At 38.6% G+C, this 16,925-nt stretch overlaps 1 protein-coding gene across 1 annotated transcript in view; it reads right to left on the reverse strand.

Annotated features, from left to right (window-relative positions):
- The window catches only part of LOC128735349 (putative uncharacterized protein DDB_G0291608), a 60,099-nt gene extending 48,335 nt beyond the window's left edge, over positions 1 to 11,764 (reverse strand). Inside the window, exons 1-2 of the mRNA XM_053829838.1 lie at positions 11,720 to 11,764; positions 11,428 to 11,658 (exon numbers count right to left, since the gene is read on the reverse strand). Of these exons, the coding sequence (XP_053685813.1) occupies positions 11,428 to 11,658; positions 11,720 to 11,764 (276 nt within the window). The remainder of the gene's footprint in view (positions 1 to 11,427; positions 11,659 to 11,719) is intronic.
- Between the last annotated feature and the right edge of the window lie 5,161 nt (positions 11,765 to 16,925).

Genomic DNA, 16,925 nt, shown 5'->3' on the forward strand with positions numbered 1-16,925 from the left:
ATAAATTACTAATTGTTATTCAGAGGGATCTTCTTCTAGCTCATGCGTTCATTTGATCCTGTTAAAATAACTTACGAGTTTTCTTCTGCAATGACAAAGATCATTATAAATTCGTAAAGCGTTGCTTCACAGGATTGCTTATGCAGTAAACTTGTTGGTTTGAGAGTTGTTTTAAGTTTATATGCTTTTCAGCAACCTTTCGAAATTCTACTGGTTCATAATCAAAAATGCCTTGTTTGTAAACAGATAAAAATGTGTAATATCCCGGTAAGCAACACTAATGACCTAATGACACGGGCCACAATAAACGATGCCTAATTAAAGAATTCAGCTCGCCATGGTTATACAACAGATTATTCAGATTGCCTCCCAATTATGCTAGTTGGAGCTGTCTTCTAATTGGGCTGGCAAAATTTGTTGTTTTGCTGCGTCCAAATAACCCTTGTGCTCGTGCGGTATACATAGATGAACGGAAAGGATAATTGCACGATGAGAGAAACGTTGTCTAGTACAGTGGATCATAAGTGTTCGCGGCGCCCAAGGTGCTGCGAGGCCCCATTCGGACGCAAAGTGCACCCTTCTTCGCATACATGTAGCATGTTTACAATGCATTCTTTGTTCCTTCGACGAAGGGCGCCCGCCGAGAGTAGAATAATAAAAAAAGAAGATATTATGAAATTTCCTATCAACATCGCTCAATTTGCAATCCGGCGCGCAAATACCGCCCTCTACATAGCGAACTTTTCGTGGCGGTGCTGTTTTTTTTGAGCTGCATACCGGCAATGCACAAAGGTGTAAAAAGGTTTCTCCCCATCCGTAGTAAACATTAGTGGGTAGGCTTAAGCAACCCGACGACTGCAGCAAGTCTTTTCCTTGCCACACTATAAGAACTTCGTTCTGCACAGCATGTTTAAAGTGAAAAAATCGAGCAAATCGCTTCTGCGAAAGAATTGCCGTCTAGTAAGGGAGGAAAAAACAACCGCTATTAGTCTGACTTCACTAACCGTGCCGATTATTACAAAGTAATGTCGAACAGGACCGCCCCGATCTGTTGAAAATGAAGCATGCTTTTCCCGCGAACTGTTTGTGGGCGATGGTTTGCACTTCGCGCTGTATCTGATGCTTCTTTATTTGTTGGTTTTCAAAATATACTCTATGTTACGGTACCTCACAGTACCCACCTAAACCATTTGCATGTTGCTGCTCATAGGTTCAGCGTGAACTATTGCAAGTTCTCACGCAAAATGAGTTTCACTGCTCGAGTTCTGCTGAGCAACGAACGGCTGAAAGTTTTTCAATTTTTTTTGTATAAAATTGCAATGATGGAGGTCTTGGGAGGGAAAAGTCAGCTATTTTCCCAAGCGAATCTGGCGCAAATGACACCATACAGATAGGATCTTTATAGCTACAAATTGCAAATTAGGTAGAACCTTTCGGATCTTGACTTATGCGCTGGCTGCAGTGCTGCTGCTGTGTAAATGCTGCCAGCTGGCTGGGCTAGCTCTTTAAAGCATTGCTCTATTGGCGAATCGAATGGCTAATTGATTTCTCATCTGGCGAGCAGCAGCGCAGGGCAATGAGTGGTTTACGGGCCGATCCTCCCGGGAGTGCAGTCGAGGGAACGATTGTGGGTGATCGATTGAATTATGAATGCTCTTTAAGCTAATCAACCTGTTGTTTGCGGCAGATAAGTGACTCTGTGCTCTATCGTACTTCGAAGATTGCTGCTGTGGAAAGCCATTGGAGGATGATTTTAATCGAAATCTTTTGGCGGAGACTGCTGTTGTTTGACAAATGTCATTCTGTTTGCTGCTTTTTAATTACACTATCTCAAATAAAGTTGTTCTCTTTTTTTTGTTCATTCGAATGTGCGTTTCACGTAACATGCGCATGATAACTAGTTTAATCGACATTAGTTAATTAATTAGTCCTGTAGTAAATCACTTTATTATGGTAACCTATCTTGACGCCTGCGGTGCGGCGTTCGGTCTTTCGGTGCTAATAATAATAATCGGATTATGCAAGATCTCTAAAAAAGAAACTAAAATACGCCCAGTTTGGATCTAACCCGCGATACAGCAATGCTGCTGTGGCAGTACTCGGTCGGTACTTGCTGGAAAAGACCCAACAACCCACCCGTCCAACTCCGTCCGTGAGGAGGGAAAACCGGTCTCCGTAGTGAGGAAAAGTACCTACCCGCCTGCGTTAAATGCGATGTATTCAATAATAATCAGCGTTAATTAGCCCTCTGTAACCTATTGGCAGCATTTTTCACCATTTCTTGACGCCCCGCTTCTTGGATGGCTCAGCTTTTCTGCTAAGTATCCAATCTCGTTGTTCACTGCACCGATTAACACTTGGAAGTGGCTATGCACGACCTAATGCCGCGGCCGGCAGACGGTGGCGTGAAGATAGATGGAAGTCAGCTTCGGTCAGCGGCGTGGCGTGGATGGCGTGCGCAATTGAAGTAAGAAAACGACCATTTCAAAGTGATTGTTATGATTAATTAGCTCATTACAGCCATTGTTTTGGGCTGTTTGTCTGCTTCTCCAATCATTAGATTGCGTACGCCATTTTCGCTCTCGGTGTGAACATCAGAGGGCATGAGAGCATTTGACTTAGAGGATAGCAATATTTCATTAGAGCAGACAACTAGAACGTGCAACTGTGGGAAGTCATGCTCCGAACAGGTAATATATCACCTTTGGTGCTTATGTTGTGGCAGTGATGAAATTCCTCCAACAGCTGGACCCTTAAGCATGGAACTCAAATAATCATTCAAAATTAACGGATGATTTATTGTTATCCAGTTTACAACTGTATTTCTGCATTTATTTCGGCTCGGTTAAAAATAAAACAGAGACAAAACATTTCAACCGACGTTTTAATTATCGAAATATGAAAGCAACGGTTCAGTGAACTAAAAATTGTATCTTTTCCAGCGGAAAACTGCCGAGCGTAGTGTAAACATCGCCATATCACGATTCAATTCCGCACAGCGGCTAGTTTGCGAGTTGGGCACCGAATTAATGATGATGTATTTATACGAATGACAACAAACCAGCTTGGATTGGTACCAGCGCCAGCGCAGCGGGCGAAGGTGGCATTCATTTTCACGCCACGCAATTAATGGTGAATTAAAACGTTACGGCTGTTTATCGAGCCATGAGCCCGATGCGTGCCCCTTGACGAGTGCGGCTATTTTCCGCTAAAATGTGCACATAACAACGAGGACGGAGTGTTTAGAGCGAAGAAAATGGTCGCTATTTAACTGCCAGCGTTTTCCACGTTTCTTCTCTGTTGACTATATTGTTCTTAATGTGCCCAGAGGACAGAGGTGGGCACCGCTAATCAGCTAACCGCTAACATTTTAGCTAGCGAGTAGCACGTTCGTTAAGTTTTAAATGTACTAGCGCTTCTATTAGCTTCCGATAAATATAAGTACTACTAAATAAACTACCAGCCAGTAATTTTTGGAAATATTATTTGGAAATAGTACAACTAGCCATGAATGAACTATATTTGCTCGCGTCGCGAACAGCAGCGAGCAATTTTATCAATTTGCAAGAAATCGCACTCTTATTTTTGTTATTATTTTCAAAAATTAACGACTAGTAGTTTATTTTGTGGCACTTTAACTTTTCGGAAGCTAATGAACGCGCTAACACATTCAAAACCTAGTGAACGCACTACTCGCTGCACAGAGGAGTATTTGGACCAAAAAGCTGGTCAAAATGAGGAAAGTTGAAACTCGTTCAATCCCCTCCAATTAAACTTCACTGTCTTCCCAGATACCTATCACACAATGTAACGTTAATTTTGAAACCATTTGTCTTGTTTACATCTTGCATAGAGCTGTCAAACTTCGAATAAAAATGGGCCATATATTTTCGCTCATGTAGGTAAGGATGTTGCTTTTTACATTTCTAAGGCTATACATATCCTATCGACCAGCTGTAAAAAAGCTTTTGAAACTCAAAGATTTTACAATAATTTGTTGATATAGACTTTAGATTTCAATGAATATAATGCCGTCAAGCGAGCAGTATTTATTATAGCAAATTAGCACAAATAAGTTGGAACTTTAAAGTGATATTTGTTTATGTTCTCACCTTTTCTCAGCACAATCTTTGATGCCATTTGATAGATTGGAGTCCCGGGAAGAGCGTTGTGAGTGAAATTTTTGCAACTTTTTGCAATTTCATGAAATAAAAACTTTTTACTAAATGATGAAATATTCAATTTCGCAGCATTTTTCTTATGATAAATTATACTATCATGAAATTTCAAGCATTTGAAAGATAAATTTTATGTCATTGTGCTTGTGAGACACCAGCGGAATGCTCTATAAAGTAATTGAACAAGAAATTTTAGGTATTAAAAGAGAAAATCGCCAAATTTCTTTAATTACTATCAAATTTGCGCATGCTTTGAGTCTCTTCATTACGCAAATCATCCGATAAGCGTGTTATCATTTAAAAGGCCTGTTTTGTAAGAAGAATAAGTACATCCGGGATCTGGATTAGGTTTTCCTGTGATAATTTTCGGAGGGTCGCCCATCGAAGGGATTCAATAATAAACCGAGAGAGAAGCATACGCAGGAAAACGAAGACAAGTGTTTAAGATCTCAACTCTCTCTCTCTCTCTCTCTCTCTCTCTCTCTCTCTCTCTCTCTCTCTCTCTCTCTCTCTCTCTCTCTCTCTCTCTCTCTCTCTCTCTCTCTCTCTCTCTCTCTCTCTCTCTGTCTGTCTGTCTTTCTCTGTCTCTCTCTCCACAGTTTTCCATACACCTCTATTTCTCACCTCTCTCTCTAACCTCACACCTGTCTTTCTCACCTCTCTCCCTCTCACCTCTCTCTCTCTCTCTCTCTCTATCTTACCTCTCTCTCATATATATCTCTCCCTTTATTCAAACAATTTCTAAAAAGTTTCCATTCTTCAATTATCAGTAAAAGCAATATCAGAAAAGTTGTGCTACACTACTAGGTAGATACAAACATAATTCCATAAAAAAAATGCTTCATAGAACTAATGATACTATTTTTCACTCATTACCGCTTGTTTACTCTACTAAAAATGATTAACAATACTTTTGACCAACTTTTCGGCTCAAATACTCCTATGTGCGCTGGCTAAAAGGTTAGCGGTTAGCTGATTAGCGGTGCCCACCTCTGCCAGAGGACAACAGAAGGCGGAGTACCTGCACTTTCAGACGATTGTTTTGGCCCGGAAAATCGAATTAGCATAGGATGGCGAATCTATTATTACTTATCACAAAAAAACCGGCAACAAAAGGTTGAAAATTCCGGACTTTGAGGTGCAATTGGCTTTAAAATTTAAGTTGGAATTGGACCTTAAATCGAACTTGGCATAGGGTCTGAAATTAGATTGAACTTTAGACAAATTTGAGCTTGAAATTTTAAATTAAATTAGACCTGAAATGGAACATTGAACGTCACGAAAGACACGAATTTTGACTTGAAATCAGGATTGACATTTTTCGTCTCACTCTCTCCCACGTTTTACCTCTTTATTGTTCCTCTTTTTCTCCTTCCAGTTTCGTTTTTTCACTTTTTGTTCTATTTTGCTTCTTTTCCGTACTGTTTTCTTGGTTTTTGTTCTCTCTTTTCTTCTTTTTCCTTCCGTTTTTCCTCTTTCTCTCTCGTTTCTGTCAATCTTTCAGTCCCGTGTTTTCTGTTCCATTGTTCCGCTGTTTCATTCTGTCTCATTGTTTCATTTGTCTTCGTTACTGTCTCATCTCTCTTATTTTCAGTCGTGGTTTTCCTCTAGTTTTTTTCGTAATCTTCTCTCCCGTTTTCCATTTATTCCTTTTTTCCTATTTTCGTTTCCAATCTTCGTCTTTTTCCAACTCTTTTTATCTCTTTCACGATTTTTATCTTCACTTGTTTCGTTTTTTTCTTTTAGATGCCCCGTTTTATCTTTTTTGTTACGATTGTTTTGTTTTTGGCTCTCATTTTCCTTTTCTATCTTCCGTTTCCGTCTATTTTATTACCTTTTCTTTGGACCGTTTTTCGATTTTTCTTTTCCTTTTTTCTATCCCATTTTATCCCATCTTTCTCTTATTAATCTGGTTTGACCTCGTTTTCCAGTTTTATTCATTTCTCCTATCGGTTTTTTTCTCTCCCGCAAATCTTTTTTTCCCTTCTGATTTCTCTTTTGACGTCGGACTACGTCTTACGGCAAGTTTTGAGATAGGGTGTCATTCCAAAAAATCGAGAAATGCGAGCGTCACGGAAAATGAAAGGTTTTGAGCGCTAATAGTTCAGCGGTTTTCCGATCGGTTTTCAATATTCTTACACCAATCGATCGGAAAATCTTCTAAGAATTGACCCAAATGAAGAAAAGTATGGATTCTTGATGTTGAACTATTGAAAAATTGAAAATAATGAACCTATGTTTTATCAGAATTTTCGCTTCGTGATTGGTTGGAAGATTCTTTGCGATGATCTAAACCTATACCAATTTGATATCTGTGCTTGGGAAGTAAGCCAAAACAAGTGACAGTTTCCTCATTTCAAGAAGATTTCTTAACACCGCGGTTCTACCTAGACCATGTCCTTGCTTTGATGTCCTTGCTTGGGAAGTATGCCAGAGAGAGTAACAAAGCCCCCTCGTGTCAACATATTTCTTACGAACGCGATTAAACCTAGTCCAATTTGATGTCTGTGTTAGGGAAGTGTGCCAGAAAAAATGATACAAGTTCGTTGTCCCAACAGATCGCAAATTTTTTACTGCGAGACGATTAAACCTCGGCGAACTTGATATCTGTGTTGGAAAAATGTGCTACAGCTGTAGTGTTCGGTTATAATACGACTCTGTATGAATACGCATGCTTGCCGTTTCGTTAGAAGTGTAATGGAAAGATGTGCTGTTGATAAAATTGGATTGAATTGATAAAATCCCTTCAACGTGGGAAACCATGGATAATAAAAACAATCTTTAATTTCAGTAAGGTAGCAGGAAAGCAATAGTTTGTGTTCTTGATTTTGTTAAATTGTTTTTAAATGCACAATCTTTTGAGAATTAAACGTATGCAATGTTACTACTGTGATAAATCTTACATACAACGCATGTAACATGTATATATGTTGCATATAGCATGTATACATGAAGAATCGAATGATTACAAGCATGAATACATGCCACTATCACTACAAAGAGACTTACATAGTCCTGGGTCACCTATATATGCGGTCGTGTCTTGTACACAACCCCTCTGATTTTTTTTCTGTTTTCTAACTTTTCTGACCTGCCTTGCCGCTATTTGTCTCGTTTTCCCTTAGTGTTGCGTAGCCCACACTCGTGTGATCTAATTTTCTCACACACACGTACTGATTCCAACGAATACGCCGGCGTAAGCGTCCCTTTGAAACTACCGCTCTTATTTCTTCATGCGCTGCAACGAATTTTTGTGAGTGTGTGTTTAGCTAACAGCTACAGTTGTCGCTCGTCGTTCGGTGTTGCAACCCGATCTGCTGATACCGACTACTCGCGACGGCTCTTCCTTCCGCCCGTGAGTAGAATCGAAAGCGAAGATGAAGAAGAAGAAAAAAGTAATGCAAAATTTGTATCCCAGTACGCCACCAGCCTCACGGGCCTCTGATTCCTCATGAGTTTTTTGCCTCGGAAATAAGCTATGCAGGAAGACTATGTGCGGATGTGCGAGCCCGAGTGTGTGGGTAGCAGAATGTCTGCACACAGCACCGGCGGCTGTTTCTTTTACGCCTCCGTGTGCGGCGTAAGCGTTGAATGCTATGTTTTATCATACTCTTTCGCATGTGAGAAGGCATGGTTGACTTTTCGCGCGATTCGCGACATTGGTTTTCCCTCCTTCAGTTATTTTTCCTTTCTTCAGGCCCAAATTTCCTTTTCTTGTTCGGGACAGGAATCGTTTATTGCACTCTTCAGTCCATATTTTCCTCTAGTCCTGTTTGTCTTCCGTTTCCGTATTTTCTCCACATTTTCCTCTTTTTACGGTCTCGTTCCTTAATTTTGCTGCTGCTGTATTTTCTCCGTTTCATTTCCCTTTTTTCTATTCCGTTTTTCTGCTTATTTGTTCCGTTATCTCCCCATTTTTTGTTCAGTATGTTGTTTTTTTTACTTTCATGGTTTTTTTAATCGTTTTACCTTCCTTTCTCTCATGTTGCTTCCGTTCAGATTTTGCTGTTCGTTTTTATTTTTTCATGTCAGCTTTTTTTCTGTCGCGGTTTTCATTTATTTTATACCCATTGGTTCAGTCTTTATCACGTTTTCTTGCGTGCTCCTTCCGTTTTTTTTCTCCCGGACCAGCAGGAAACGGATTACCTCTAGATTACCATCCAGAAAACCAAGTTTTTAAACCATTACTCAGAAACAACAAAAAATGTTTTCGTTCAGAGATTATAAATTGACAAACAAGCAAAAAAAAATATTTCGAAAAATTTCCGTGTAAATACATAATTGAGATTTTTGTAGTAGAAAAGCCAGATGTTTTAGATTTCGTTTGAACAGATATTTTTGCTTGATATTAATTTTGCAAAACCTCCCAGTTAGCCTCGACATACTATGCTGGTCTAATAAGCAAGTCGTCGTATGTTCGAATCTCAGCTGGGAGAGACTGTTAGATATAGACTGACCTCAAGTTTTTAGTCTTGACCTTGAAATGCGGTCATACATATATTAATATTTTTTTTGAAACGATGGTTCTACAATTGATGAAGGGACGGTAGGGGAAAGAAATGAAAATTTTGGTGAAGGAGGGAAAGAGCGGAAAGGAAAGGAGGGCGGGTATTGGTAGCTACGCTTGACAAGTAGTCATTTTGACTCCTACCTTTTGTCCAATGCTGGAAGGTTAGAGACTGTTAGAGACTCACTTTTCAAAAAACATGGTTCGCAATGTGGCCACAGCGCAGCGCTCCAGTATTACTTTTAGTTTTCAGTATGAAACCATACAAATGTAAAAATTTTGCACTATAAAATTTAATAAATATAAGTTACTCAGCAACATGCATAACAAAGGGTGCTAGTGTGCAAGTAAAATGTGTTGGACGATAGTTTTTAAAGGATTTTCTTCTATGTGTCATGTCAGTTCGTCATTGCATTCGTCCAAAAGGGCGAAAAGCAGAACTTTTTTTCTAGTGTCTTTTGCTTTCATTTTATCATTTATGGTCTTCAGCACTTTTGTTCGTGTGAATATCCCTTTTACTCTAAAACTGTCAAAAGTTAGTCATCGCCTACTATAATGAAAATAAAAAAAAAATTTATTTTTGTTAGGAAATTTAGACATAGTTTCTTCGGCAAAGCTGTAAATATTGTAAAAATAAGCAATTTTACTGAAGAAATAAAATTTCTATCTTTATAGAGTGCTGAACTATAAGGCATATTTTTTGAAATTTCTTTAACTATAAGCTCTATAACTCTGCACTCGATAGAGATACAAATGTAATTTCTTCAGCAAAATTGTTAACCTTTATATTTTCTATAACTTTGCCGAAGAAAACTATGTGTCTATCTATGAACACACAAAAATGGACGTGTATCGAGCCTTTGGCGAACGCGAAACTCATAAAACGTATGCTTGCCGTACTCTCATTTGGGCGGTTGGGGACAAGCGGAACCCATACAAGTTTATAGTACTCGACTTAAGATTTAAGATGAAGTACTGTCACTGTTTTCACAAATCTGCTTGCCCCATTTTACCCCATGGGCCCGTAAAGCTAATTTAAATCTTGAATATGTATTCAAACTGGGCGTATCGAACCAATCAGTACTTTTATCGGTGATAGCAACACTGCTTATGTCTTTGGGTCGAAGTGCCTTAGAATTTTATGAAATTTTGTATATGAATTCTTTATGGACGCTACTTACGGAGGATATACACGCCCTAGCTGTGTTCGAGAGGAAGTTACTACGAACAGTATTTGGCGGAGTACAAACTGTAAATGAAGAGTGGCGGAGGCATATGAATCACAGGTTATAGGCACTACTTGAAGATATTCCCATCGTCCATTTGGCAAAAAGTCGGTAGGCTGCGGTGGGCCGGACACGTCGCAAGGATGCCGGACGGCAGTGCGAAGAAAACGAATCTCTTCAACAATTCCGTAGGCACCAGGAAGAATCGTGATAGAGCTTCGATATAAATGCGATCTTTCACCAACCAAAAAAGATTAAATGCTGTTTTTCGTCGCAGCAAACGGTATCCAGCTCACCTACTAAGAACAGCTTTTTTTCTTTTGATTAACAAATCGTTCCAGGTACGTTATAAAAAGTCTTCTTTGAATTTGCCGTCGTGGATATAAGTAAGGAATTTGTAAACTCTCATAAGTTGAAGACTGTCTTCAAAAAGAATGGCAGCTGATTAAATAATTCCTGGTTCTTGACATAGGCGAAAAATGCCATACCCTAGTCAAACATTAATTAACTACCGGAAAAAAAGAGTCAACCTTGAGATGCAAATATAATGGGAACATAAAAAAGCAAATAAGTGGACTACAATCAGCACGACCGACGTAGTGTCGGGCGGCTTGGTTTGATTAGCAAGAAATTATATTCAGTCAGTCAGTCAGAGTGGGGTAGGAGTGAGCAGCCAGCGGGAGCTCGGCGGAGGTTTGTTTACGTTTTGAAAGGTTCGCGTGACTACGGTTTAATATTTTTTATCATCATTCGTTTAATGCCGTATCCGGACGCTGGTTTCTCGTGGAACGCCCATCGTGTCGCCGTGTCTCGTGTACGAGGGGTTCGCCACGGGAAAAACATTGAAAAGTGATTCTATTGTTTATTCATGTTTATTTTAGTTCAACTCTAAGATTGTTGAGAACAATTTGTTTAACGGTGTGTTATACAATTATGAGTGAGTTGAGCCCCTGTCACATTATACCCGTTTCGACCCGTCTTCGTCTCCGATAGCATCCCACTGAAAAACAAAAACCGGATTACCGATCAAAAAGCGTGCTTGGCTGGGAGCTGTGATTTGAAATGACAAGACAAACAAGACAGGAAAAAGAGATAGCAAAGCGCAGCTTTCGCGATAATCTTTGCCATAGTTTATGCACAGGATGTGGCATTGAATTAGCATTTCCTTGGCATTTTACAGCGGCAGTCTTGATTTGAACCGACAGAAAAGTTGAAATTGTATGTCGGACTGTCTTTCCAAGATTGATAACATTAATCTTACTGTATCGCCTTAAAGGGATTATTGCACAACGTGAGTTAAGTGATAGGAAGTTTTATCTCTTAGATAGCTTATACCTACCATTTAATGATTCAGGCATAAATTAAGTGATCTTATAGTGCAACTGAATGTTTTGTTTTTCAACGTTCTTTCTGCGATCAATGATCATGTTAACCTATTCAATGTCTCTCTTTGGCTACACAGAACTGAAACCAACATACCTCTTCACCCATGGCTATCAATGTCGTCTCATCGCACCCGCAATAATTTTTGAAGCGTCAATTCAACACAATCATCGCACTCTCGAATCAATTGGTTTCGCCACCGACCGCCACAACGAGAAACACTTCCTTCACCGCGTCGTCGTTGCTCAATGGGTCCACCAACGGAGGAGGAGGAGGACCACTTGTCGCATGTACCTGTGTCGTTCGTGTTGGCCGTGTGCGCACAAAATATGTTTTGCGTCAACTCGATTACTATCGTGTTTACCTGAAAAGGAAGAGAGCAACAGAAAAAGAAAAAAATGAATCATTATGATGAGTTAACCGACCACCAGGCAGGCAGCATCGCCACCATGCAGGAAGGATGAGCGCATCGTAATTAATTTTCTTGCTGATTTAATGTTCGTTATTGGCATACGCTTGGTTGCTGTCGCGTCGTCGGTTGTCGGTGCGTGGTAGTTGGCAGCAGAGCGCGCCAGTGAGTGTCCATCCAGTGAAGATACGGATCGGTACGGTGCAATTTGTCATTAACATTCATGCGATTATTATTGTTGGCTCGAAATGGTACGCTACTGGCTGGCGAATAGGTAAATGTTTATCGTCCGGAAATCGGCAGGAAAACATGAAAGCATAATTGCTAATAATATTTTTGTAACAAGCGGACGCCACGCGATATGTATCGTAGCACTGGAAATGTGTGCCTAACAATGTGACAAAACAATCTGGTCAATCCCAGTCGGAAGATTACAGCAATGAAATGAGCTTGGTTGCACAATTTCTTTGGGTTTGGATTAATCAGATTCCGTTTCACACGTTTTGAAGCGAGACCTCACCGGATCATTCCAAAAAGCTTCACAACTTGATGAATTGCTCCAATTATCGAAAATAAGTCTTGTTAAAGTGTAATACACTTGTTTTGTTTTTGAGATTTTTTCAAAGAAATGATTTGATAATGCAATGGAGTCGCCTGGCGTTTTGTTTTAAATATAAGAAAATTGATATTACAGGCCAGTAAAAACCACAGATATTCGTTTCCTTGCCAGAAATAGCCATTACCTTGCAGTACAAAGAAAACACCGTGCGTCTCTATTGTTTTAATGAACTTTGCTTCGCTTTGAGTTTCCGGATTGCATGAATTATTTTAGGCCTATACATATAAATGAGGCCAGGCAATAATTATTTTTTTTATTACGGAGGAAACGGTAGAATTAAGTAAAGGAGAAAGAGCGCAGAATTAGGTAAGGGAGAACCATTGAAGCAGCGTTTATTAAGTTTGTATAACGTTATATAGTCACCCTAGCTTACACGTCTTGTTTCGCCCTGGAGACGCTAAGAACACCTTTGTTTTATGACTTTCTTCTACCTTCCCATCCGTCTACTTAAAACAACTTAGGGACCGTATTTTTCATGAAGTGCATGGTTAACTTCATTGAACCTGGCTGTGGTAGGTGAGTTTTACAATTGTTGAATTTTGTTACAATAGTTGAATTGTAGACTTGTAGAATTGCAGAATTTTTTTCAATTTTTTTTAAATATTTGTTTCAAAAGTTACTAAAATATTAAAAATGCCCAATGACACAACTTCAAATCAAATACAAATAAATCTCCAATAGAAGAAGGCATGTACGGTAAATGTTACATAACTTAAAAGCAATCAAAAGTTTATTAGATTAGAATGGTATAGTACCTATGCACCACAGTATGCAGAGAGCAAATATCTATTTTAAATAGACCAAGGCATTGCAATGCAATAATTTATCCAACACACCCGAAGGCAATAATTACCTGCACCATAGAGGTGAATAACTAATATCAATAAAATGTTAACATCACTAGATTACATAAAAATAATTACGTCGCGTAGTGGGAGGGACCAACAGGGCACTTGTTTGTGAAGCAGTGTGCATAGAGAGAGAGAGAGAGTGAGTGAAGTGGTCAACTTCCTAAGGTTAACCTTGACCCGGTTAACCACACATGGTAGGTAATGAGTGGCCCCTTCTTTCCATCACCTATTGGGATAATTCTACATTCTGGGAGGGTTTATGGTTGATGGTTGATTTATGATATCTATTTAGTTCATAGAAGGAGATTCTCAATTATCCCTGGTGCAGGTAATGGTATTGATTTGCGCAGACATAAACAGAAAGTGGAGCACCGACCGTTCAAAAGCATGTTTTGGCCTGATAGTTATCAAATAATCGGAGGATGGCGGATCTACCGGCGGAATACCGGCTGATTAGTTCAAAAACTCCGGATTAGACTTTGAATTACATGTTGGATTGCAGGTAAGGCTGGAATTAAATTAGACATAAAATTGACTTAAAATAAGACATTATATTGGACTTAAAATAGGGCCAAAATTTTATTTGAGATCGGAGATGAAATTGGAATCAAATAACACTTGAAATTAAACTTTAAAAGGGACATAAAAGAGGATTTAAATTGGGCTTGAAATTGCAATTCGGGTTGAAATTGGTCTTGGAAATGGACATGATACGAGTAACTGGACCTTAATTGGACTTGAAATTGTACATTAAATTGGAACTAAAATTCGACCTTAACTTGACCAGAATTGCTTGTGAAATTGAACTTTAAATTGGACAAGAAATCAGAGATTAAATTGGTATTAAATTAGACATGAAACTGAATTTAAAATGGGACATTGAATTGGACATGAAATTGGAGTTGTAGTTGAATCTCAAAAAAGCAAAGCCTTGGGTTTAAATGTCTTTCAAAGAATTGACTTTTCTTTATCCACAGATTGCGCAACCGGTTGTTAGAGCACAGGAGAATTACGGGGCTAGTGCAACGATCCTTCTGACTCTGTCTAGCAGTACCGCCCAGTCGAGCTTCGAACTTACAACGACTGGTTTATTAGATTATTAGATCAGCATCGTACCTCGAAGCTAACTGGGCAGGCTCAACGGGACTTGAAAATGGATTTAGAATAGATTTGAAGATGGATTTTGATAGGGAAATCCAATTGGACTTGAACAAAGACTTAAAATTGAACTTGCAATTAGGCTTAGAATTGGACATGGAATTTGACCTGTAATTGGTCCCCAATTGGCCTTAAAATGGGAGAACAAATTGGGCATGAAAGTGGAACTCAATCGGGCTTAAAACTGCATTTGAAATTGGGCTTGAAAATGGTTGGTGAAATAAGAATTCGAGACATTAAATTAGATTTGAAATAGAGACATTAAATTAAACTTAAATTAAACTCAAAATTGGTCTTGAAATTAAACTTGTAATTTAATTTGAAACTGAATTTTGACATGCCCATGTAATTAAACTTAAAATTGTCGCTTAATTGGATTTGAAAATGAGACCAGAGGCGATTTTGGATTTAAAAGTTGAAATTAGCCTCAAAATGTTGAACACGAAGCTGAGCTCTAATTAAAACTTCAAACGGGTGACAACTAAAATTTTGGAATTTTTTTCTCAAGCTGTCAAAAAAAGACAAAGATACACGAAGAAGATCTGATCTACCGAAATTAAAGATACATTATCCATTGTTGAAAAAAAAATTAGTGTACATTTAGAAACGGTCCGTAATCGGCTGTTCGGCGAAGCTTTCGTTTGACGTCGAAACAGGAGCGTTGTACGGCCGTCATGTCAATTTTGCGAATGCATCTCTTGTTTCTACCAATCAACTTTTTGCAATTCGTGGTTCTCGAATTATTTTTGTACACCAAGGAACTCAAAATCCCGAAGAAATCTTCGATAGGGCGAACTGAGACAGATTTTTCTCGTCGTGGTTTTTGGGTAAGAATGGGATCGAATGGGTATTCGGGAACGATTCTGTTTTTTTGGCGTAATGCGATGATGCTCTATCCGGCCAAAACACGTATTGTCAATCTGCATGATGTTTTTGTAGAAACGGGATCAAAATTTTCTTCAAACATTCGTCTGCTGCATCTTAATTGACAGCCAAAACAGAGGACTTGTTGTTGAAGAAACGAGAAAGAGAACGATGTACTTTTGCGTCCACAATTTTGGCTGGCCTTCCACTACCTTGCTTGCGAATAGTTGTTAGGCATCTTAGGATATAGTAAACAGTCGAAGCCGCAATATATTCGCTTTTTAAATGTTGTACCATTGCGCAATCGGGGCCTGCCACAATGCCAAGATTTCTGTGGTAGTTCGTAGAAGTGTACAACGCGTTTTCGAAATACCTCTTATTTCGACGTTTAAGCAAAACAAGACAAGCATAAACAAAACAAATAATATTGACAAAAAGAAGAGAGAGAGAGAGAGAGAGAGAGAGAGAGAGAGAGAGAGAGAGAGAGAGAGAGAGAGAGAGAGAGAGAGAGAGAGAGAGAGAGAGAGAGAGAGCTAACACATATATACGCTCATTTCTCTCTGAGTTTGTTGTGGAGTATAGGGGCCTCAAAAAACTTCCAAAATTTTAGTTATCACCCGTTAAAACTTGACCTAAATTGGAGTTGAAATTAAATTTGAAATATTTACAAAGATTTGACTAAGACTTTCCAAAAAATAATCAAAAATTAGACCGAAGGAGGAAAAACAGAAAAGAATACGAAAGTAAACTTTGTTACGTTGAACAAACGGGGTAGAAAAAGAGGAAAATCGCTAGAGAGAAACAGAATAAAAACTGGCATGAAAAAAAAAAGAAAAACGAATGAATAAACGTGACAGAATGGGATAGAAAACGGGACATGAAAAGAGCAAAAATGTGGAGAAGTGGAAGACGGGAAAGAAAAAAAGGAAAAACGAGGCAAGAAAAAGTTCTCGAGGGAAGAGAAAAGAAAAAAAATTAGAGAAAAGAAGAAAAAACAACTAAGAAAAAGAGGAAAATGAGAAGAAATGAGGACAAATAGAATAAAAAAAGAGAAAAAATGCAACAGAAAAAGAAAAAAAGAAAAAAACTGAAAACGAAAGTAAACGGGACAAAAGAAAAACAGAATATACCAGAAAGGAGGAAAAGTAGAACATAATAAGGGGAAGAACATAATAAGGGATAAAAAAGAAGTTAAACGGGAAAAATTGAAAAACGGGAAAAGGATAAAACAAAAAAGAGACCAAACGGGACAGAAAAGAACAAAAAACGAGACAGGAAAAGTGGGAAAATGGGCCTGAAAGCGAGGAAACCCGGAGATGTAAAGCGGAAAGAAAAGAGAATAAAGAGAACATGAAAAGAAAGCAAACAGAAACAGAAAGTGAGGAGACAGGTAGCAGAAAAACAAGCGTGAAAGAAAAGGAGGAAAAACAAGATAAAAAGAGGGAATTCGGGACTGAAGAAGAGGAAACAACAAAGAGAAAAAAACGAAGAATGGAAGAAAATATCGTGACAGAAAAGCACAGTGGTCTAAAGCCAAACAACGTGCGCATTAGAGTTTTGAGTGGGAAAACTCTGTTTTAGGTTTATGAAACCTTTGGAAGTGTTTCTTGATATTTAAAGATCTATTGTTTGGTGAAGTTCAAATTTTGATTAATCCTCTAAAAGTGAAATAAAAAAATATTTTTCTTTAGTTTAAACATAACACATTGATATGTTCTGCAATGTTTTAG

The sequence above is a fragment of the Sabethes cyaneus genome, chromosome 2, assembly GCF_943734655.1.
Source record: "Sabethes cyaneus chromosome 2, idSabCyanKW18_F2, whole genome shotgun sequence".
NCBI lineage: Eukaryota > Metazoa > Arthropoda > Insecta > Diptera > Culicidae > Sabethes > Sabethes cyaneus.